The 23,041-nt window shown below is 51.5% G+C and overlaps 1 protein-coding gene across 2 annotated transcripts in view; it reads left to right on the top strand.

Annotated features, from left to right (window-relative positions):
- Positions 1–3,841: 3,841 nt before the first annotated feature.
- The window catches only part of GTF3A (general transcription factor IIIA), a 31,817-nt gene continuing 12,617 nt past the window's right edge, over positions 3,842–23,041 (top strand). The window contains exons 1-2 of one of the 2 annotated variants that reach the window (XM_066583321.1): positions 3,842–3,933; positions 22,870–22,970. In XM_066583321.1, coding sequence (XP_066439418.1) covers positions 22,885–22,970 — 86 coding nt within the window. In that variant the 5' untranslated portion in view covers positions 3,842–3,933; positions 22,870–22,884. Of the gene's footprint in view, positions 3,934–21,287; positions 21,482–22,869; positions 22,971–23,041 lie in introns of those variants that run through there. The other variant, XM_066583310.1, reaches the window with a different exon arrangement.

Below are 23,041 nucleotides of genomic sequence, written 5' to 3'. Positions count from 1 at the left end.
TTGTCAGGATCACAGAATGTGGATCCGCTGGGTCACACAGTGGTTTGACTTAGGGCCAAATCCTCAAGTGACACCTGAGGAATCCTAGTTTTTAGCCTTTAGCCCCACCAGCCAGGATGTGGGCTTCACTGCGGTATCCCCAGGCTGTTACACTGGAAGCGGTCTCAGTAATGTGGCAGCTGACGCCACTATAGGCCAAAGCGTGCTATCTGAGGGTGTGAACAGGAGCATAGTCAGATAACCTGAGTCAGGGCAGGCGTACAACTTCAGAAAAGGAACAAGGTGGGGGTCTTGGCATGCAGAATGGGTTCAACATGATACAACAGGCCAGATGTTAGGGAAGGCAGCAGACAAAAATGTGGTCAATATAAAAAGTTGAGGTCAGGAACGAAGAATAAAATTAAATCAGGAACTGCAGAGTCAGAACTAAATAGCATCTTAAGCTAGAACAAAAAAAACCAAACTCAGACACTCTCCACAGGGGGAGGGTGCCTAATATAGCTTAGGATACCTTCTGATTGACAGGGAAAATATTCATGGTGCATGCTGGCTCTTTAAAAGCACAGAGTGTATGTACACATGCATATGCACCTTCCAGGCCACCGACACAGACTAGGCAGAAGCTTGATCTGGCTGTATGGGGGAGGGAGGACAGGATGAGTATCACAACCGCCAGGAGAGATAAGCTAACAGTCGCAAATTGTAACAGTATTTAGTTGAAACCTTGAAATATACATAATTAATAATTGCGTTTTTTTCATTTTATAGCTACTGATAATAGTACTGGCATGTGTTAAGCCCACCAGAGGAAACAATTCTGAAGGGTCAAAATCAAGCTATACAGAACATCTACTTGTCCACTTTAATTGCATCCTAACATATGCTATTATCATTGTGCACTCAGGACATAGCATCAGTTAATTGCAACACTGGCGTACATATAGGGGTCGCTGGGGTCACGATTGTGACCCGGCCCCTAAGCCCCCGGGGGCCCAGGGGGCTTACTTTCCACGACACTGACTGACCGCAGTTACTTTCACTAAGGTCTCTTTGTGGGCCGGTAGCTTCTCCTGCACACCGGCGCTTCCTCTTAGACTCCTCCCCTATCTGGTTCTCCTACACTGAGATCATCAGGGGGGGGGGGAGTCTGAGCAGAGGCTCAGGAGGAAGCGCCGGTGTGCAGGAGAAGTTGCCAGCCTGCGCAGAGACCTTAGTGAAAGTAAGTGTAGTCAGTGAGAGGGAACGTCCTCCTGTGTGATGGGGGAGAACGAGCAGTGTTCGGTATGATTAAGAGGGGGGAGGGGGATCCTGTGTGATGGGGAGTGGGGGGAAAGAAAACGAGAGGCATCCTGTGTGATGGGGAGTGGGGGGAGAAGAACGAGGGATGTTCTGTGTGATGGGGAGTGGGGGAAACGAGGGGTGTTCTGTGTGATGGGGAGTGGGGGGGGACGAGGGGTGTTCTGTATGATGGGGAGTGGGGGCGAGTGAGGGGTGTTCTGTGTGATGTGGAAGGGGGGGAAAACAAGGGGTGTTGTGTGTGATGGGGAGTGGGGGAAACGAGGAGTGTTCTGTGTGTGATGAGGAGTGGGGGAAACGAAGGGTGTTCTGTGTGTGATAGGGAGTGGGGGAAACGAGGGGTGTTCTGTGTGTAGGGAGTGTGGGGGGAACGAAGGGTGTTCTGTGTGATAGGGGGTGGGGGGGACGAGGGGTGTTCTGTATGATGGGGAGTGTGGGGGGAAACGAGGGGTGTTCTGTGAGATAGGGAAACAAGGGGTGTTCTGTGTGATGGGGAGTGTGTGGGGGGGGGAACAAGGGGTTTTCTGTGTGATGGGGAGTGGGAGGAACAAGGGGTGTTCTGTGTGATGGGGAGGGGGACAAGGGGGGTTCTGTGTGATTGAGAAACAAGGGGTGTACTGTGTGATGGGGAGTAAGGGGGGGAACAAGGGGTGTTCTGTGTGATGGGGAGTGGGGGAAATGAGGGGTATTCTGTGTGTGATGGAGAGTGGGGGAAATGAGGGGTGTTCTATTTGTAGGGAGAGTATGGGGGAAACGAGGGGTGTTCTGTGAGATAGGGGGTGGGGGGGACGAGGAGTGTTCTATGTGATTGGGAGTGGGGGTGAACGAGGGGTGTTCTGTGTGATGGGGAGTGGGGGCAAACGAGGGGTGTTCTGTGTGATGGGGAGTGGGGGAAACAAGAGGTGTTCTGTGTGATGGGGAGTGTGGGGGAAAACGAGGGGTGTTCTCTGAGATGGGGAAACAAGGGGTGTTCTTTGTGATGGGGAGTGTGGGGGGAAAAGAGGGGTGTTCTGTGAGAAGGGGAAACAAGGGGTGTTCTGTGTCATGAGGAGTGTGGGGGGGGGGGGAACAAGGGGTTTTCTGTGTGATGGGGAGTGGGGGGAACGAGGGGTGTTCTGTGTGATGGGGAGTGGGAAGGGGACAAGGGGGTTCTGTGTGATGGGAGTGGGGGGGGGAACAAGAGGTGTTCTGTGTGATTGGGAAACAAGGGGTGTTCTGTGTGATGGGGAGTGTGGGGGGGGGGAGCACAGGGTGTTTTGTGTGACGGGGTGTGTGGGGGAGAACAAGGGGCGTCCTGTGGAGTGGTTGAGAACAAGGGGTGATCTGTATGATGGGGAGGTTTTGGAAGGAGAACGAGGGGCGATCTGTGTGATGGGGAGTGGGGGAAACGAGGGGTGTTCTGTGTGTGATGGGGAGTGGGGGAAACGAGGGGTGTTTTGTGTGGGATGGGGAGTGGGAGAAATGAGGGGTGTTCTGTGTGTAGGGAGTGTATGGGGGAAACGAGGGGTGTTCTGTGAGATAGGGGGTGGGGGGGACGAGGAGTGTTCTATGTGATTGGGAGTGGGGGTGAACGAGGGGTGTTCTGTGTGATGGGGAGTGGGGGCAAACGAGGGGTGTTCTGTGTGATGGGGAGTGGGGGAAACAAGAGGTGTTCTGTGTGATGGGGAGTGTGGGCGGAAACGAGGGGTGTTCTCTATGGGGAAACAAGGGGTGTTCTTCGTGATGGGGAGTGTGGGGGGAAATGAGGGGTGTTCTGTGAGATGGGGAAACAAGGGGTGTTCTGTGTGATGGGGAGTGTGGGGGGGGACAAGGGGTTTTCTGTGTGATGGGGAGTGGGGGGAACAAGGGGTGTTCTGTGTGATGGGGAATGGGAGGGGGACAAGGGGGGTTCTGTGTGATGGGAGTGGGGGGAACAAGAGGTGTTCTGTGTAATTGGGAAACAAGGGGTGTTCTGTGAGATAGGGAGTGTGGGGGGGAACAAGGGGTATTTTGTGTGATGGGGTGTGGGGGGAGAGGGAGAACAAGGGGCATCCTGTGGAAAGGTTGAGAACGAGGGGTGATTTGTATGATGGGGAGGTGTTGGAAGGAGAACGAGGGGCGATCTGTGTGATGCGGAGTGGGGGGAGGACAACGAGGAGCGTTTTGTGAGATAGTATTGTTGTAATCATTCCGACCCACAAAAATGTATAATGCCATTTATGCTGCATGATTAGTGACGTAAAGAAATGGCAGAATTGATGTGTTTTCTCTCCCAGGCCTCAAAAAAGTGAATAACAGTTTTACAATACATTTTATGTACACACAAATGATACCAATAAAAATTACAGTTTGCCACGCAGAAAACAAGCCCTCATACCGCCATGTTGATGGAAAAATATAAAAGATATGGCTTTTGAAAAGTGGAGAAGTGAAACCCCAAAAAATCATCGCATCCTTATAGCCAAAATAAGCCGTGTCCTTAATGGGTTAAAGAGCAGAAGGAGGGAATTGTTAGCAGTGTGCGGCGTGTTGGGAAACCATGTAGATAAACATGTCTGTTCGGATTCTGCAGAGACGAATGGTGGCTGGAAAAAGCCCTAATGGTGGTCTGGGCCAGCTAGAGATGAAAACTGAAAGTGACGGTCACCAGCGATCACTGTAGGTACCTGCACGGTAATCACTATCAGCGAGCCGGCACCTGACTTCACTATAAGGCCTCATGTCCACGGGGAAAATCAGATCCGCTGCAGATTCTCCATGTAGAATCTGCAGCGGGTCCCTCCTGCCCCGCGGACATGAGCGTCGAAAATAGAAATTTAAAAGCATTTACCTTTCCGTAGCGGGCGGAGAAGGTCAGCTGTTCCTCACGGCCGGATCTTCATTTTCGGCCGGCGGATGAATTCCTGACGCCGGCGGCACGTCGCCGGCACGTCGTCGATGTGCCGCGCGCATGCGCCGGGCACATCCGCCGAGCCGAAGCAAGGGAGATGCGGCCGTGAGGAAGAGCAGAGCTTCGCGGCCCGCTGCGGGTGAGTAAATGCTTTTAATTCCTATTTTAGGTCTCCCGCGGATCCGGACGGCTTCCATAGGCTTCAATAGAAGCCCGCGGGAGCCGTCCCCGCGGGAGACCCGCACGAAAATGGAGCATGGTCCAGATTTTTTCATGCTCCATTTTTTTTAAAATGCCTTTTATTGACGATCCGCGGGTATTTATCTACCCGCGGGTGGTCAATGCATCCCTATGGGGTGCGGATCCACGCGCGGGAGATCCGCTGCGGATTTTAAATCACATTTTGCCCGTGGACATGAGCCCTTAGAGGTATACTAGAACTGAGCCGCTGTATTGGTGACTAAGGGCTCAATGCCATAGCCGTAAGCCTACAACACTGTGGGAGACCACCAGCATTTTACACATTTTCCAGCCATGCACGCTGCCGGCAGGGACCGCATATGGCTTTGTGTGGGACTGCGCATCCACAGTGGGATTTTTTTTAAATTCCCCACTCTGTTTAGAGTGACATTGCGTATGGGCACCGTATTATATGCAGCCCATACAAGTGTACAAAGCTCACGTTGCGTGGTACACAGAGAAAGAGAGCATGCTGGGATTTATTTATGTTGCATATCTACACGCAGTCCATTGGCTTTCACTGACTCCGTTCACTGCGCTCTGTGTGTGCGCGCAACGCATGTATGATAAGTGGTGAAAACCTGGCAGTGGACATGAGCCCTAACATGTTATAAAAGTTAGCTAATGTTGTCTTTATTATATATTGTTATTATGCTGTCTCCAATGAATGTGTGTGTGTATGTGTATATATATATATATATATATATATATATACATACCGGTATATTAGCGTGTTCGAGATGCTCGTTACTCGTGACGAGTACCACGCGATGTTCGAGTTACTTTCACTTTCATCTCTGAGACGTTAGCGCGCTTTTCTGGCCAATAGAAAGACAGGGAAGGCATTACAACTTCCCCCTGCGACGTTCAAGCCCTATACCACCCCCCTGCAGTGAGTGGCTGGCGAGATCAGGTGTCACCCGAGTATAAAAATCAGCCCCTCCCGCGGCTCGCCACAGATGCGTTCTGACATAGAGGAGGGAAAGTGCTATCTTGGTGGAGCTGCTATAGGGAGAGTGTTAGGAGTATTTTAGGCTTCAAGAACCCCAATGGTCCTTCTTAGGGCCACATCTAACCGTGTGCAGTACTGTGGAGGCTGCTTTTTGCAGTGTTGCACATTTTTTTTTTGGTATATCGGCCGTGCAGAGCATTGCGCCCTGCAGTAATACTCCAGGGCCAGAAGTGATGGTGAGGCAGGGACAGAAGACATATATTGTGAGGCAGGGACCGAAGACATATTTATTGAATATAGGCAGTGGGCCTTTGCAAAAACATTTGGGGAAAAAAATCTATTTGGGCTGCCTGTGACTGTCCTCAGTGTTCTGGGTCTCTGCTGGGTGTAGTAGTCCTCCTAATTCATACGCAGCCAGCTAAGTGTTACAGCAGGCTTGCGCAAAATTATTTCCTGGCTCTGTGTTGGCTGTTAAATCACCGCTGTATTCCAGTCCACAGTGCAACACTCTGCAGTTCTTTGACATACTCCAGGGCTAGTAGCGGTGACGCAGAGAGAGAAGAGATATATTTATTGAATATAGGCAGTGGGCTTTTGCAAAAACATTTGGGGAAAAAAATCTATTTGGGCTGCCTGTGACTGTCCTCAGTGTTCTGGGTCTGTGCTGGGTGTAGTAGTCCTCCTAATTCATACGCAGCCAGCTAAGTATTACAGCAGGCTTGCGCAAAATTATTTCCTGGCTCTGTGTTGGCTGTTAAATCACCGCTGTATTCCAGTCCACAGTGCAACACTCTGCAGTTATTTGACATACTCCAGGGCCAGTAGCGGTGACGCAGAGAGAGAAGAGATATATTTATTGAATATAGGCAGTGGGCCTTTGCAAAAACATTTGGGGAAAAAAATCTATTTGGGCTGCCTGTGACTGTCCTCAGTGTTCTGGGTCTGTGCTGGGTGTAGTAGTCCTCCTACTTCATACGCAGCCAGCTAAGTGTTACAGCAGGCTTGCGCAAAATTACTTCCTGGCGTTCCGTAAGCGAAGTCAGCCTCCAACCACAGGCCAATAAGCGGCACATTTAATTACAGCGTTCTGTTTCTGCACTACTGGTAATACACCATGCTGAGGGGTAGGGGTAGGCCTAGAGGACGTGGACGCGGGCAAGGACGCGGAGGCCCAAGTCAGGGTGTGGGCACAGGCCGAGCCAGTGCGGTGGCCCGGGGTAGAGGCAGGGCCAGACCGAATAATCCACCAACTGTTTCCCAAAGCGCCCCCCCGCGCCATGCCACCCTGCAGAGGTCAAGGTGCTCTACGGTGTGGCAGTTTTTCACAGAGACGCCTGACGACCGACGAACAGTGGTGTGCAACCTTTGTCGCGCCAAGATCAGCTGGGGAGCCAGCACCACCAGCATGCGCAGGCATATGATGGCCAAGCACCCCACAAGGTGGGACGAAGGCCGTTCACCGCCTCCGGTTTGCACCACTGCCTCTCCCCCTGTGCCCCAACCTGCCACTGAGATCCAACCCCCCTCTGAGGACACAGGCACTACCGTCTCCTGGCCTGCACCCACACCCTCACCTCCGCTGTCCTAGGCCCCATCCAGCAATGTCTCTCAGCGCAGTGTCCAGACGTCGCTAGCTCCACTGTTTGAGCTCGAGCGCATGTACGCCGCCACGCACCCGCACGCTCAAGCGTTAAACGTGCACATTGCCAAATTGATCAGCCTGGAGATGCTGCCATTTAGGCTTGTGGAAACGGAGGCTTTCAAAAGCATGATGGCGGCGGCGTCCCCGCGCTACTCGGTTCCCAGTTGCCACTACTTTTCCCGATGTGCCGTCCCAGCCCTGCACGACCACGTCTCCCGCAACATTGTACGCACCCTCACCAACGCGGTTACTGCCAAGGTCCACTTAACAACAGACAAGTGGACAAGCACAGGTGGGCAGGGCCACTATATCTCCCTGACGGCACATTGGGTGAATTTAGTGGAGGCTGGGACAGAGTCAGAGCTTGGGACCGCTCACGTCTTACCCACCCCCTGAATTGCGTGCCCCAGCTCGGTGGTGGTATCTGCGGCGGTGTATGCTTCCTCCACTAAACCACCCTCCTCCTCCTCCAACGCAACCTCTGTCTCGCAATCAAGATGTGTCAGCAGCAGCACGTTGCCAGCAGTCGGTGTTGCGCGGCACAGCAGCACAGCGGTGGGCAAGCGTCAGCAGGCCGTGCTGAAACTACTCAGCTTAGGAGAGAAGAGGCACATGGCCCACGAACTGCTGCAGGGTCTGACAGAGCAGACCGACCGCTGGCTTGTGCCGCTGAGCCTCCAACCGGGCATGGTCGTGTGTGACAACGGCCGTAATCTGGTGGAGACTCTGCAGCTCGGCAGCCTCACGCACGTGCCATGCCTAGCCCATGTCTTTAATTTGGTGGTTCAGCGCTTTCTGAAAAGCTACCCACACTTGTCATACCTGCTCGGAAAGGTGCGCCGGGTCAGCGCACATTTCCGCAACTCCAAGACGGACGCTGCCACCCTGCGGACCCTGCAACATCGGTTTCATCTGCCAGTGCACCGATTGCTGTGCGACGTGCCCACACAAAGGAACTCTACGCTCCACATGTTGGCCAGGCTCTATGAGCAGCGTAGAGCTATTGCGGAATACCAACTCCAACATGGGCGGCGTAGTGGGAGTCAGCCTCCTCAATTATTTACAGAAGAGTGGGCCTGGTTGGCAGACATCTGCCAGGTCCTTGGAAACTTTGAGGAGTCTACCCAGATGCTGAGCGGGGATGCTGCAATCATTAGCGTCACCATTCCTCTGCTTTGCCTCTTGAGAAGTTCCCTGCAAAGCATAAAGGCAGACGCTTTGCACTCGGAAACGGAGGCGGGGGAAGACAGTATGTCGCTGGATAGTCAGAGCACCCTCATGTCTATATCTCAGCGCGTTGAGGAGGAGGAGGAGGGGGAGGAGCATGAGGAGGAGGGGGAAGAGACAGCTTGGCCCACTGCTGAGGGTACACATGCTGCTTGCCTGTCATCCTTTCAGCGTGTATGGCCAGAGGAGGAGGAGGAGGAGGGGGAAGAGACAGCTTGGCCACTGCTGAGGGTACACATGCTGCTTGCCTGTCATCCTTTCAGCGTGTATGGCCAGAGGAGGAGGAGGAGGAGGAGGAGGAGGAGGATCCTGAAAGTGATCTTCCTAGTGAGGACAGCCATGTGTTGCGTACAGGTACCCTGGCACACATGGCTGACTTCATGTTAGGATGCCTTTCTCGTGACCCTCGCGTTACACGCATTCTGGCCACTACGGATTACTGGGTGTACACACTGCTCGACCCATGGTATAAGGAGAACCTTTCCACTCTCATTCCCGAAGAGGAAAGGGGTTTGAGAATGATGCTATACCACAGGGCGCTGGTGGACAAACTTCCCATCCAACAGCGCTAGTGGCCGAAGGCGCAGTTCCGAGGGCCAGGTAGCAGGGGAGGCGCAGAGCTCAGACAGCATGTACAGCGCAGGCAGGGGACCATTATCCAAGGCCTTTGCCAGCTTTCTGGCTCCCCAGCAAGACTGTGTCACCGGTCCCCAGTCAAGGCTGAGTTGGCGGGAGCACTGTAAAAGGATGGTGAGGGAGTACGTAGCCGATCGCACGACCGTCCTCGGTGACGCCTCTGCCCCCTACAACTACTGCTCGAGGGTTCATTTCGAATAACGAACCCCATTGAAGTCAATGGGCGACCCGAGCATTTTTGTATTTCGCCGATGCTCGCTAAGGTTTTCATGTGTGAAAATCTGGGCAATTCAAGAAAGTGATGGGAACAACACAGCAACGGATAGGGCAGGCGAGGGGCTACGTGTTGGGCTGCATCTCAAGTTCACAGGTCCCACTATTAAGCCACAATAGCGGCAAGAGTGGGCCCCCCCCTCTCAACAATTTGTACTTCTGAAAAGCCCTCATTAGCAATGCATACCTTTGCTAAGCACCACACTACCTCCAACAAAGCACAATCACTGCCTGCATGACACTCCACTGCCACTTCTCCTGGGTTACATGCTGCCCAACCCCCCCCCGCACGACCCAGTGTCCACAGTGCACAGCAAACTGTCCCTGCCCAGCCTTCAGCTGCCCTCATGCCACGCCACACTCATGTCTATTTATAAGTGCGTCTGCCATGACGAGGAACCGCAGGCACACACTGCAGAGGGTTGGCACGGCTAGGCAGCGACCCTCTTTAAAAGGGGCGGGGCAATAGCCCACAATGCTGTACAGAAGCAATGAGAAATATAATCCTGTGCCACCAGGAGCTGCACACGTGGGCATAGCAATGGGGAACCTATGTGCCACACACTATTCATTCTGTCAAGGTATCTGCATGCCCCAGTCAAACCGCGGTTTTTTATAAATAGTCACAGGCAGGTACAACTCCGCAATGGGAATTCCGTGTGCACGCACAGCATGGGTGGCTCCCTGGAACCCACCGGCGGTACATAAATGTATCCCATTGCATTGCCCGTCACAGCTGAGGTAATGTTGTGCTTAATGCAGGTGGGCTTCGGCCCACACTGCATGCCCCAGTCAGACTGGGGTTCTTTAGAAGTGGACACATGCAGTTACAACTCCGTGTGGACCGACAGCATGGATGGGTGCCAGGAAGCCACCGGCGGTACATAAATATATCCCATTGCAGTGCCCAACACAGCTGAGGTAATGTCGTGCTTAATGCAGGTGGGCTTCGGCCCACACTGCATGCCCCAGTCAGACTGGGGTTCTTTAGAAGTGGACACATGCAGTTACAATTCCCTGTGGACCCACGGCATGGGTGGCTCCCTGGAACCCACCGGTGGTACATAAATATATCCCATTGCAGTGCCCAACACAGCTGATGTAACGTCAGCTGTAATGCAGGTGGGCTAAAAATTAATTTGATTACACTGTAGGCGAGGGCCCCCAAAAATTGGTGTACCAACAGTACTAATGTACCTCAGAAAAATTGCCCATGCCCAACCAAGAGGGCAGGTGAAACCCATTAATCGCTTTGGTTAATGTGGCTTAATTGGTAACTAGGCCTGGAGGCAGCCCAGTTAAAATAAAAATTGGTTGAGGTGAAAGTTTCAACGCTTTAATGAGCATTGAAACGTATAAAAATTGTTTACAAAAATTATATGACTGAGCCTTGTGGGCCTAAGAAAAATTGCCCGTTCGGCGTGATTATGTGAGGTTTCAGGAGGAGGAGCAGGAGGAGGCGGAGGAATATTATACACAGATTGATGAAGCAAAAAGGTCCCCGTTTTTGATGGTGATAGAGAACGATGCTTCCATCCGCGGGTGCAGCCTACGTATTGCTTAAGTGCACCTGCTGTCCGCTGGTGAAGAAGAGAAGTCTGGGGAAATCCAGGCTTTGTTCATCTTGATGAGTGTTAGCCTGTCGGCACTGTCGGTTGACAGGCGGGTACGCTTATCTGTGATGATTCCCCCAGCCGCACTAAACACCCTCTCCGACAAGACGCTAGCCGCAGGACAAGCAAGCACCTCCAGGGCATACAGCGCTAGTTCAGGCCACGTGTCCAGCTTCGACACCCAGTAGTTGTAGGGGGCAGAGGCGTCACCGAGGATGGTCGTGCGATCGGCTACGTACTCCCTCACCATCCTTTTACAGTGCTCCCGCCGACTCAGCCTTGACTGGGGAGCGGTGACACAGTCGTGCTGGGGAGCCATAAAGCTGGCCAGGCCCTTAAAGACTGTTGCACTGCCTGGGCTGTACATGCTGCTCGATCTACGCACCTCCCCTGCTACCTGGCCCTCGGAACTGCGCCTTCTGCCACTACCGCTGTCGGATGGGAATTTTACCATCAGCTTGTCCGCCAGGGTCCTGTGCTATAGCAACACTCTTGAACCCCTTTCCTCTTCGGGAATGAGAGTGGGAAGGTTCTCCTTATAGCGTGGGTCGAGCAGTGTGTACACCCAGTAATCCGTAGTGGCCAGAATGCGTTGAATGCGAGGGTCACGAGAAAGGCATCCTAACATGAAGTCAGCCATGTGTGCCAGGGTACCTGTACGCAACACATGGCTGTCCGCACTAGGAAGATCACTTTCAGGATCCTCCTCCTCCTCCTCCTCCTCCGGCCATACACGCTGAAATGATGACAGGCAAGCAGCATGGGTACCGTCAGCAGTGGGCCAAGCTGTCTCTTCCCCCTCCTCCTCCTCATGCTCCTCCTCCTCCTCCTGAACGCGCTGAGATATAGACAGGAGGGTGCTCTGACTATCCAGCGACATACTGTCTTCCCCCGGCTCGGTTTCCGAGCGCAAAGCGGCTGCCTTTATGGTTTGCAGGGAAGTTCTCAAGATGCATAGCAGAGGAATGGTGACGCTAATGATTGCAGCATCGCCGCTCACCACCTGAGTAGACTGCTCAAAGTTTCGAAGGACCTGGCAGATGTCTGCCAACCAGGCCCACTCTTCTGAAAAGAATTGAGGAGGCTGACTCCCACTGCGCCGCCCATGTTGGAGTTGGTATTCCACTATAGCTCTATGCTGCTCATAGAGCCTAGCCAACATGTGGAGCGTAGAGTTCCACCGTGTGGGCACGTCGCACAGCAGTCGGTGCACTGGCAGATTAAACCGATGTTGCAGGGTGCGCAGGGTGGCAGCGTCCGTGTTGGACTTGCGGAAATGTGCGCAGAGCCGGCGCACCTTTACGAGCAGGTCTGACAAGCGTGGGTAGCTTTTCAGAAAGCGCTGAACCACCAAATTAAAGACGTGGGCCAGGCATGGCACGTGCGTGAGGCTGCCGAGCTGCAGAGCCGCCACCAGGTTACGGCCGTTGTCACACACGACCATGCCCGGTTGGAGGCTCAGCGGTGCAAGCCAACGGTCGGTCTGCTCTGTCAGACCCTGCAGCAGTTCGTGGGCCGTGTGCCTCCTATCTCCTAAGCTGAGTAGTTTCAGCACGGCCTGCTGACGCTTGCCCACCGCTGTGCTGCCACACCGCGCGACACCGACTGCTGGCAACGTCCTGCTGCTGCTGACACATCTAGATTGTGAGACAGAGGTTGAGGAGGAGGAGGAAGAGGAGGGTGCTTTAGTGGAAGAAGCATACACCGCTGAACATACCACCACCGAGCTGGGGCCCGCAATTCTGGGGGTGGGTAGGACGTGAGCGGTCCCAGGCTCTGACTCTGTCCCAGCCTCCACTAAATTCACCCAATGTGCCGTCAGGGAGATGTAGTGGCCCTGCCCGCCTGTGCTTGTCCACGTGTCCGTAGTTAAGTGGACCTTGCCACTAACCGCATTGGTGAGGGCGCGTACAATGTTGCGGGAGACGTGGTCGTGCAGGGCTAGGACGGCACATCGGGAAAAGTAGTGGCGACTGGGAACTGAGTAGCGCGGGGCCGCCGCCGCCATCATAGCTTTGAAGGACTCCGTTTCCACAACCCTATACGGCAGCATCTCAAGGCTGATAAATTTGGCTATGTGGACGGTTAACGATTGAGCGTGCGGGTGCGTGGCGGCGTACTTGCGCTTCCGCTCAAAGACTTGCGCTAGCGACGGCTGGACGGTGCGGTGCGAGACATTGCTGGATTGGGCCGAGGACAGCGGAGGTGAGGGTGTGGGTGCAGGCCATGAGACGGTCGTGCCTGTGTCCTGAGAGGGGGGTTGTATCTCAGTGGCAGGTTGGGGCACAGGGGGAGAGGCAGCGGTGCAAACCGGAGGCGGTGAACGGCCTTCGTCCCACCTTGTGGGGTGCTTGGCCATCATATGTCTGCGCATGCTGGTGGTGGTCAGGCTGTTGGTGGTGGCTCCCCGGCTGATCTTGGCGCGACAAAGGTTGCACACCACTGTTCGTCGGTCGTCAGGCGTCTCTGTGAAAAACTGCCAGACCTTAGAGCACCTCGGCCTCTGCAGGGTGGCATGGCGCGAGGGGGCGCTTTGGGAAACACTTGGTGGATTATTCGGTCTGGCCCTGCCTCTACCCCTGGCCACCGCACTGCCTCTTGCAACCTGCCCTGCTGCTGCCCGTGCCTCCCCCTCTGAAGACCTGTCCTGTGTAGGCGTTGCACACCAGGTGGGGTCAGTCACCTCATCGTCCTGCTGCTCTTCCTCCGAATCCTCTGTGCGCTGCTCCCTCGGACTTACTGCCCTTACTACTACCTCACTGCAAGACAACTGTGTCTCATCGTCATCGTCCTCCTCACCCACTGAAAGGTCTTGAGACAGTTGCCGGAAGTCCCCAGCCTCATCCCCCGGACCCCGGGAACTTTCGAATGGTTGGGCATCAGTGACGATAAACTCCTCTGGTGGGAGAGGAACCACTGCTGCCCAATCTGAGCAGGGGCCCGAGAAAAGTTCCTGGGAGTGTTCCCGCTCCTGAGCATGTGTCATTGTAGTGGAGTGAGGAGGCTGGGAGGAAGGAGGAGCAGCAGACAGAGGATTCGGATTTGCAGCACTGGACGGCGCAGAACTCTGGGTGGATGATAGCTTGCTCGAAGCACTTTCTGCCATCCAGGACAGGACCTGCTCACACTGCTCATTTTCTAATAAAGGTCTCCCGCGTGGACCCATTAATTGAGCGATGAATGTGGGGACGCCAGAAACGTGCCTCTCTCCTAATCGCGCAGCAGTCGGCTGCGACACACCTGGATCAGGAGCTCGGCCTGTGCCCACACCCTGACTTGGGCCTCCGCGTCCTCGGCCGCGTCCACGTCCTCAAGGCCTACCCCTACCCCTCAGCATGCTGTATTACCAGTGATTTGATTTCCCAGGCAGGAAATAAATTGGCGCAATCCTGCAGGCCAAATATAAATTTTTCGCTTTTTTGCAAAGGGAAGGCCCCACTGCGGATATTCAATGAACAATACGTTTAATAACTGTGGTGTGGCCCTGAAAAAGTGTCACACAACTTTAGTGTAGCAGAGTTATTAACTCTGGCAGAGCAGGTATTTGCCAGTCAGGAAAGACAATGGCGCAAGCCTGCAGTAAACCGTAGCTGGTTGCGTTTGATTTTTGTACGTTCTCCACGCAGCACACACGTACACGGAGACCTTAGGACTGACACAGGCAGGCCAAATATAATTTTTTCGCTTTTTTGCAAAGGGAAGGCCCCACTGCGGATATTCAATGAACAATACGTTTAATAACTGTGGTGTGGCCCTGAAAAAGTGTCACACAACTTTAGTGTAGCAGAGTTATTAACTCTGGCAGAGCAGGTATTTGCCAGTCAGGAAAGACAATGGCGCAAGCCTGCAGTAAACCGTAGCTGGTTGCGTCTGATTTTTGTACGTTCTCCACGCAGCACACACGTACACGGAGACCTTAGGACTGACACAGGCAGGCCAAATATAATTTTTTCGCTTTTTTGCAAAGGGAAGGCCCCACTGCGGATATTCAATGAACAATAACTGTGTTGTGGCCCTGCCTACACAATTCTGTCCCTGTAGTATCAATGGAGGGTGCAATGCTCTGCACAGACGATTTTTTGAAAAAAAAAAAAATGCAACACTGCTAACAGCAGCCAGCACAGTACTGCACACGGTTAAATTTGGCCCTAGAAAGGACCGTTGAGGTTCTTGAAGCCTACACTCACTCCTAACACTCTCCCTGCCTAAGCACCACTTCTGTCCCTAATACCGGGTGCAATGCTCTGCACTGCCGATTTTGAGAAAAAAAAATAAAAATTTTCCACTGCTAACAGCAGCCTGCACACATGTAGATGTGGCCCTAAGAAGGACCGTTGGGGTTCTTGAAGCCTACACTCACTACAAACACTCTCCCTACAGCAACTCCAATAGAACAGCACTTTCCCTCACTAACTCACACGGCATCTGAGCCGAGCCGCGGGAGGGGCCGACTTTTATACTCGGGTGACATATGATCGCCCCAGCCACTCACAGCAGGGGGGTGGTATAGGGCTTGAACGTCACAGGGGGAAGTTGTAATGCCTTCCCTGTCTTTCAATTGGCCAGAAAAGCGCGCTAACGTCTCAGAGAGGAAACTGAAAGTAACCAGAACACCGCGTGGTACTCGTTACGAGTAACGAGCATCCCGAACACCCTAATATTCGCATGAATATCAAGCTCGGACTAGTACGTTCGCTCATCTCTACTAATGACCCATTGATGGGTCATTAAAAAAAAAACCAGTACTGTAGCTAAAAGTGATCTACAAGAAGTGGCTTTGAAAAGGAGTGGGGGTTGGACGGGTCTGGAAGGGGGCCCCAAGCTAAACTTTTGCACCCGGTCCCATGAGCCTCTAGCTACGCCCCTGGATTGCAATATTGCTGTGACCATGCAAAACACACAAGAGCTAGTAAAGCAGCTAATAAAGAACACTCCAATAAGAATTATCTTACTTTTCCCACAACAAACTGGAGACAGATATAATGCCCACAACATAAAGATACAGTAAGTGCACACAGCAGGTTAGGTAAACCTGACATCAGGAGAGGCAGATATTGTGTACATACTGACTGCAGATCTAAGAGCAGTGCAAGTGCTGGAAAACTGATTTGAAGATTATTTTAGAGAAAGATTACATATGTGTGCCTAAAAAGAATAGGAGTATAGGAAACAAATTGTCACCAAGTACCTTTTCGAGTACTCCCCAAAAGGAACACTGGTTGCCATTGCTGGCTGCTCCGCCCCGCCATTGCTCTCATCTCCCCAGCGGATCAGTAGGTGAGTGTTCTTTACACCTGTACTGTATTTATGTTTTAATGTGATTGGCTCTTTGCCCTATTTAATAGTAGGCGGGTGTTAGCATTGATTAGCTTGACAAAGACCCCTGTTAAGGTCGATATGTGGCTTATACACCCTCCTCTGCTATGGACGATTAAAGGAGATTTTTTTATTATTTGATGCTGCCCAGCCTCTGTTTCTTTTCCAACAGTACTGTCACCAACTGACTGTAGTTATCATCTCCTTTGTTGCCTAAGAATCCATGAAAAACTCCCCTTAGGCCGCCTGCAGACAAGCGGGTCGGATCCGTCAGCGAGAATTCTCGCCGCGGGACCCGACCTGAGAGCCTGCAGAGATGAGCGCGTACTCACCCGCGCCTGGCGGCCCCGGCTCTTTTATGTGCCAGCTGCCGCGCAGCCGGCGCATGCGCAGATCGGAGCCGGCGGCCGGGTGAGTGCGAGCCCCGCACAAAAATAGGACATGCCGCGGTTTGTTTGCCGCGCGAGATTTCGCGCAGCCAAACCGAGGCCGTCTGCATAGGAGTGCGTATTGTAATGCACTCCTATGCAAACTTTCAGTGGCGGAAATCCCGCGGATAATCCCGCCGCGGGATTTCCGCCCGTGTGCAGGCGGCCTTAAGGCTTGCCAAACTTCCTTTTCTTTTCCCTCGAAAACTTGGTCAAACGCAGGATGCTTTGCAAGTTGTCGAATTTGTGGCCCAACAAAAATACCTTCCTTAACCCTTCCATCACTCAATCCAGGAAATTTGTCTCTTAAGTGATTAAATGCCTGCTCTTCCTGGTCCATACCTTTGACAAAATTTTTCATTAAACCCAGCTTTATATGAAGGGGTGGAAGAAGAACATCTTTTGAGTCCATGAGAGGTTCGGCAATGGCATTTTTTCTCGGTAGAGTCAAGATTTCTTGCAGGCCAGTCTGCTTTAATGTAATGTGATTTCCTATCCCTATTGTCCCACATACATAAAAGGAACAGTATTTAGTGTACCCCAGTTGCATTCCTAAGAGTACAGCGACGTCTTTTAGATCGCCACACTTTTTCCACTTCTGTTCAGCATATGTGATTGGGTCGAGGAAGGCTGTCATGTTTGCATAAGTTTCCTTCATGTGAACTGCATGACCAACAGGAATAGAAGGAAGATGGTTGCCGTTGTGAAGTAATACAGCTTTCAAACTAAGCTTGGAGGAGTCTATGAATAGCCTCCATTCAGTTGGATCATGGTTCAAATTCACACATTTCATCAAGCCATTAACGTCACAGCAAACAACCAGATTGTTTTTCTTCTCAGAAAAAAATGAAGTAGATCCCTCTGAGGTTCTCTGTACTGTGAGACCCTGACATCACGTTGGAGAAGATTCCACTGCTATAGTCTTGACCCTAGAAGTTTTGCCTTCTCCTTTGACAAGTCAATGTCTTGAATGAGATCACTCAATCCCGCTTGACTCAGTCTGTGCGGTGTATCATCTTTTACCTCAAAGTCATGGTTATTGGATGTGGAAGGCTTGTTGGGTTCTTCTTTTTCCACACTCTCTTCATTTTCTACTTCAAGCTCATAATGTTGGGGTGGAGTAGGAACTGGTAGACTATCTGAATGTGGAATAGGTCGAATAGCAGATGGAAGATTCGGGTATTGAACTGTTCGTTTTTTCTTCATTGACAATCCTGCCTTTAAAGGCGGAGTCAAGCAGATCGTTTTTGATTTTTCAGCCATTCTTGTAGTTTAACTGAACAAGAGTTGCAACATAAATGTGGAGCCCATGACTTATGCTGGTCCCCTACCTTCATACCAAAATAATGATGATAGGCAGTCTTCACAAGAGGTGTCAGATTGCGTTTCCGTGACAAAAATGTTTTTCACCACAAATGTAACAAAGATTATTCACAAAATTTACACATTTTCATTGCATTTTGATCGAGCCAATTTTATACTTCAAAAGCACTCGAAAACCAGAAATTCTGAAAAATAGAAAACCAGAAACCATATCAAACTCAGTCATAGCAACATTTATTATGTTTATATGTTTACATTTATAACCTACAAACATATGGAGAACTTTGTGTTATGTCAGTTGAGAGGTGTGACAACTACCCCCCCCCCCAAAAAAAAAAATCCCCACAAAATAAAAATGTAAACTCTAAAAAATTAGAGCTAATTGGTCATTTTTATGGTGATTTTTGAATTCAGCAGATGTAAATACATAAGGATATGCTAATTTTGAGCCCAAAACAAAATCATGGTTGGGCAGTGTTATCTGTGCATGTAACCAGCCGTAATTTGCAAGCAAATAACTTGTTCACTCGTTTCAATGATTAACCCCTTAACACTCCAGGACATACATTTACATTCTGTGGGTTCGAGTTTTGTATGGAGAGGTGCTGATCACAGCTGTTAACCCTTTACATGCCCGAATCAAAGTTCGGGGGTCCCAAATGGCAGCCCATTATTAGAGAATGGGTTGCCATTCGGTTGTCATAGCAGCTGGGGACCTTCTGAAAGCCACCAGGACTGCCATTTCAGATTGCCTATCAAGCCATGCCTGTGGTGTGGCTTAATAAGTTGCCTGTCAGATTGCGGAATAATGCCCCACTACCTGCGCTAGCGACCCTCTCCTCTCACACCTCCTACGGTCCCTTTCCCCGGTGTTTATCTCCCATCTCACTACTATATTCAACCTCTCTGACCTTTGGCATCTTCCCCTCTTCATTCAAACATGCCATCATAACCCCACTGCTAAAGACCTCCTGACGGCCAAATTGAGGGGTGACTACTTCTTACTGATCCTCCTCAACCACTCTGCAGCATTTGACACTGTTGACCACAAACTCCTCCTCAGTATTCTTCGCTCAATCGACCTCAAGGACACTGCTCTCTCCTGGTTTTCCTCCTATCTATCTGACTTCTCATTCAGTGTCTCCTTTGCTGACTCTACCTCCTCCCCTCTTCCCCTTGCTGTTGGGGTCCCCCAGAGCTTGGTCCTCGGCCCCCTCATTTTCTCCATCTACACAGCCCCTATTGGACAAACCATCAGGAGATATGGCTTTCAGTACCATCTCTATACTGACGACACCCAGCTATACAGCTCTTCCCATGAAATTACAAGACCAGTCCTCCAGAACGCCACTGACTGTCTGTCTGCTGTCTCTAATACTATGTACTCTCTCTACCTAAAATTGACCTACTGGTGTTTCTGCCCTCTACTAACAAACCTCATCCTGACATCTCCATCTGCCTTTGGGTTATATGTGACTCTGATCTCTCCTTTACCCTCTACATCCAATCTCTGGCCCGAACATGTCACCTGCACCTCAAGAACATCGCAAGAATCTGCTCTTTTCTCACTGTGGACTCGCTAAAAACGCTCACTGGTGCCCTCATCCACTCTCGGCTCGATTATTGCAACTCGTTGCTGATCGGCCTCCCCTGCACCAGACTCTACCCTCTCCAATCCATCCTGAATGCGGCAGCAAGGCTCATCTTCCTGTCCAGCCGCTACTCGGACGCCTCTGCCCTGTGCCAGTCACTGCACTGGCTGCCCATTAAATACAGAATTCAATTTAAACTCACCACTCTCATCCATAAAGCTCTCCACAGCACCGCCCTAGATTGCTTCCCTCATCTCAATCCACCACCCAGCCCTCGCCCTCTGGCCCGCTAACAAAATCGGATTAAGTGCCCTTTTAACCCGAACCTCTCATTCCCACCTCCAAGACTTCTCCAGAGCAGCACCCGTCCTCTGGAACGCGCTACCCAAAACTATCTGGGCAATCACTGACTAGCAACGCACCTCTTCAGGGAGGCATACCATATCTCCTAATAACATGCTGCCTGTCCTACCGGCTGCAATTCCTGCTAGCCGCAATCAACTGCCCCCTACAGTCACACCTATAAAACGCCGGCCGAAAATTGCAACCATCTGAAGCATTGGATTCCAATGCATTTGTTTAGATGGATGATTTTTTGGTGTGTAAAACCGGTCGGACGCTTTTACGCTGACTGGAAAAGATAGGTCTTGTCCTATATGGTACATTACATAATACTACTGAAAAATACAACTCGTCCTACAAAAACCAAGCCCTCAGACAGCTATGTTGATGGTTAACCAAAAGAGTTAAGATTTTTTAAAAGTAGGGAGGAAAACCAAAAATTAAAAAAATAGGGCTTTGTTAATTGCTCCGTGTAAAAGTACGTTTATTCAAGCTGCCATAAATCAGCCACTGCTGTCTGAGGCTTCTTTCACACGAGCGCATATACGCTACATTGGGGGCGAAAAAAACTGGTGAACGGGCGCACAAATCAAACGTTTGTGCGCCCAGTCATATGACCTGGTGAGGCCGGCACAAATGTGCCAACCTCACCAAGCCATCGCCCATTTCCCCTCCCTCCCCATCGCAGGCTTACATATCTTCGTCCCCGCTCGGTCTGTGCAATGGGAGGGGGTGGGGCGGAGCTAAGCGCCAATCAATCCTGCCTCCTTTCATTGATGGCTATGAAAAAGGGGCGGAGACAAGGCAGTTGCTTGGCTCCACCCACATCCCACCCCTTGCTTAGCTCCTCCCCCTCAGATTGCAGAGACTGAGCGGGGAGGAGAGCTAAGCCTGCATGGGGAAGGGGAGGAGAAGAGAGGCAGGTAGTTCAGCAGCCACGCTGCTAAACTCCCTCCCACCTATGGCCGCTGCCAGGGGAGACCATGCAGCAGCCCGACGTATTCCGGCCCAAACATAGTTCCAGAACTAGGTTTTGGGCTCGACGTAAAAGCGCCCGGCGCTAAGCGCCCGGCGCTATATTGGCCGTTTGTACGTCTTCCAAATACGCCCATGTGATCTGAATCTGATGCATTGGAATCCAATGCATCAGATCACAGCGCATATCAGCTGGCTAAGAAATGGCATGCAGAAATGCTCTCATGTGAAAGAAGCATGACCCTGATTCCACCCCAATAAACCACACTGAAGCTATAAACTTGGGCTTCCCTTTATAAATATGGCGCGTATAGACTTCAAAGCTACCCACGTGACGCAACGAGCCCGAACCATTAGTAGAGGGGAGGACGTAATTGTGCGAAAGCCTAGAAACAATGAATGAAGTGGAAATAACTTGCACCGCTCACACACTGTTATAAGAAATAATGTAGATAATAACGAGGTTAAGCTTTTTCTGGCTAATCAGCAAATTGTAACTTGTTCGGCTGTCGATCCTACCCCCCTACAGGATGTGAGCTGATGGTACGGTCCTCATATAGTAAGCCGGGCAATGGCCGCGTCCGTGGTATCGTGGTGCAGCCCGTTATCGCTGCGGGAGCCGGCAGTCGGGGACAGCATGGGGGAGCGGGAGCCGCCGGTCGTTTATAAGCGCTTTATTTGCTCTTTCCCGGATTGCAATGCCACGTACAACAAAAACTGGAGACTGCTGGCCCATCTGTGCAAACACACGGGGGAGGTAGGCGGCGGGGCTGGGTACTACTTGTTACCAGACCGGTGCTGCTCGTGGCGCCTGCGACATCATCTATAGGGGTTCCTTCTGCTGTTGGCGCAGTCATGTCCCGGCTTGTCCGCAGCGCACAGGGGAGGAGTTAACAAGAAGAAACCGTTACCCATAGCAACCAAGCTGCTAGTAGCGGGATCATGGGGACCAATCACAGTGCAGTTTTCATTTTTTGAGAGCCGCATATAAAACAAAAGCTGTGCTGTGATTGGTCGCTATGGACTGATGGCTTCACTTTTTGCCCACTTTCATTAATGTGCTTGTAGCTGTACTGGGGTCCTGTAAGGTGGGCGGCGGCAGCGTCTTTTAGTACTGGGGTCCTGTAAGGGGGGTGGCGGCAGCGTCTTGCAGTTACTGTGGAATATGGTATGGGCTACACTCGAATGTGTCCCTACTGACTTGTAATTAGGGCTTGTCATACATGACATTGGGGGGCCCCGCTATCCTCCTGATTGGGGGGCCCCGCTATCCTCCTGTGCTGCCATGAGGCCTTAAAGTGCATTATTGGCTGAAATTGGAGTTTTCATTTGCTAACATACGGTCAGCTTTAACCCCTTAGCAGCCCATGACGACAGATATACCCATGGGGTTACATGAAGCGCTCTTGGATACGCCTGCCTCATTCCTGGCAGCTGTCAGGTTGGCACTAGCGCTACTTGTGACCATTAAATACCTAAATAACTTTTCTCCTCCCCATTCTCAAAGAAGCTTCTGTCTGAGAGCTTGTATTTACTTGTACCCTATAATGTATGAAACGCTCTAAGTGGAGTGAAATGAGAGAAAACCCCAATTTTGCTTTCTTTGGGGGTTGGTAGCTAGCAGACACCCACTGTATGGAGCGAGCTCCGCTGCAGGGCCCACTCCATGCAAACCCTGCCGCTGGAGGACCCACATGTACTCCCTTTATTTATGCATGACGGCAGTAGAAATCAATGGGACCTACTTGAGGTTTTGTTCTTTTTTGCAGTCCTATTCAGTTTTTCACACGCAAAAGAACAAAATACCTAGTTTATATGCAAAAAACGCGTATTTCACGCAACTGACCTGCAAATGCCCATGTGAATGAGACCTCGGGGTACGTTTACAGGGAGCCGAATTGGTGCAGATTTTCCACAGTGGAATATGTACATCAAAACCAAAGGATTGCTGCAGATCCCTTACATGTGGCTGTACGCTATGGTTACCAATACCACCGAACTGGTGATTACAGGTGCCGGCCGCCATCAGTGGCACTGTGCCCTGTATGGAAAGATGCTCAGACAGCCCCCTTAGGGCAGCATGCTCACCTAGGGGCATTGGGAATCCGTCATTGTCCGTTCACTCCTCTCATCTGTTTCCTCCAGAGACCTTTTCCCTGCATGTATGAAGGCTGTGGTAAAGGCTTCGTAACGTTGTATCACCTGAACCGTCATACTCTGATCCACACCGGGGAGAAACCTTACAAGTAAGTAATGTCGGCTACAGGCGGCTGCGGCGCGATGTGTCGCATACAGGACAATAGTTAGTTAAGTCAAC

This window comes from Eleutherodactylus coqui, chromosome 1, assembly GCF_035609145.1.
Source record: "Eleutherodactylus coqui strain aEleCoq1 chromosome 1, aEleCoq1.hap1, whole genome shotgun sequence".
Classification (NCBI taxonomy): Eukaryota; Metazoa; Chordata; class Amphibia; order Anura; family Eleutherodactylidae; genus Eleutherodactylus; species Eleutherodactylus coqui.
The sequence above is the reverse complement of the archived record's forward strand: the minus strand, read 5'-3'. Positions and strand labels throughout refer to the sequence as shown.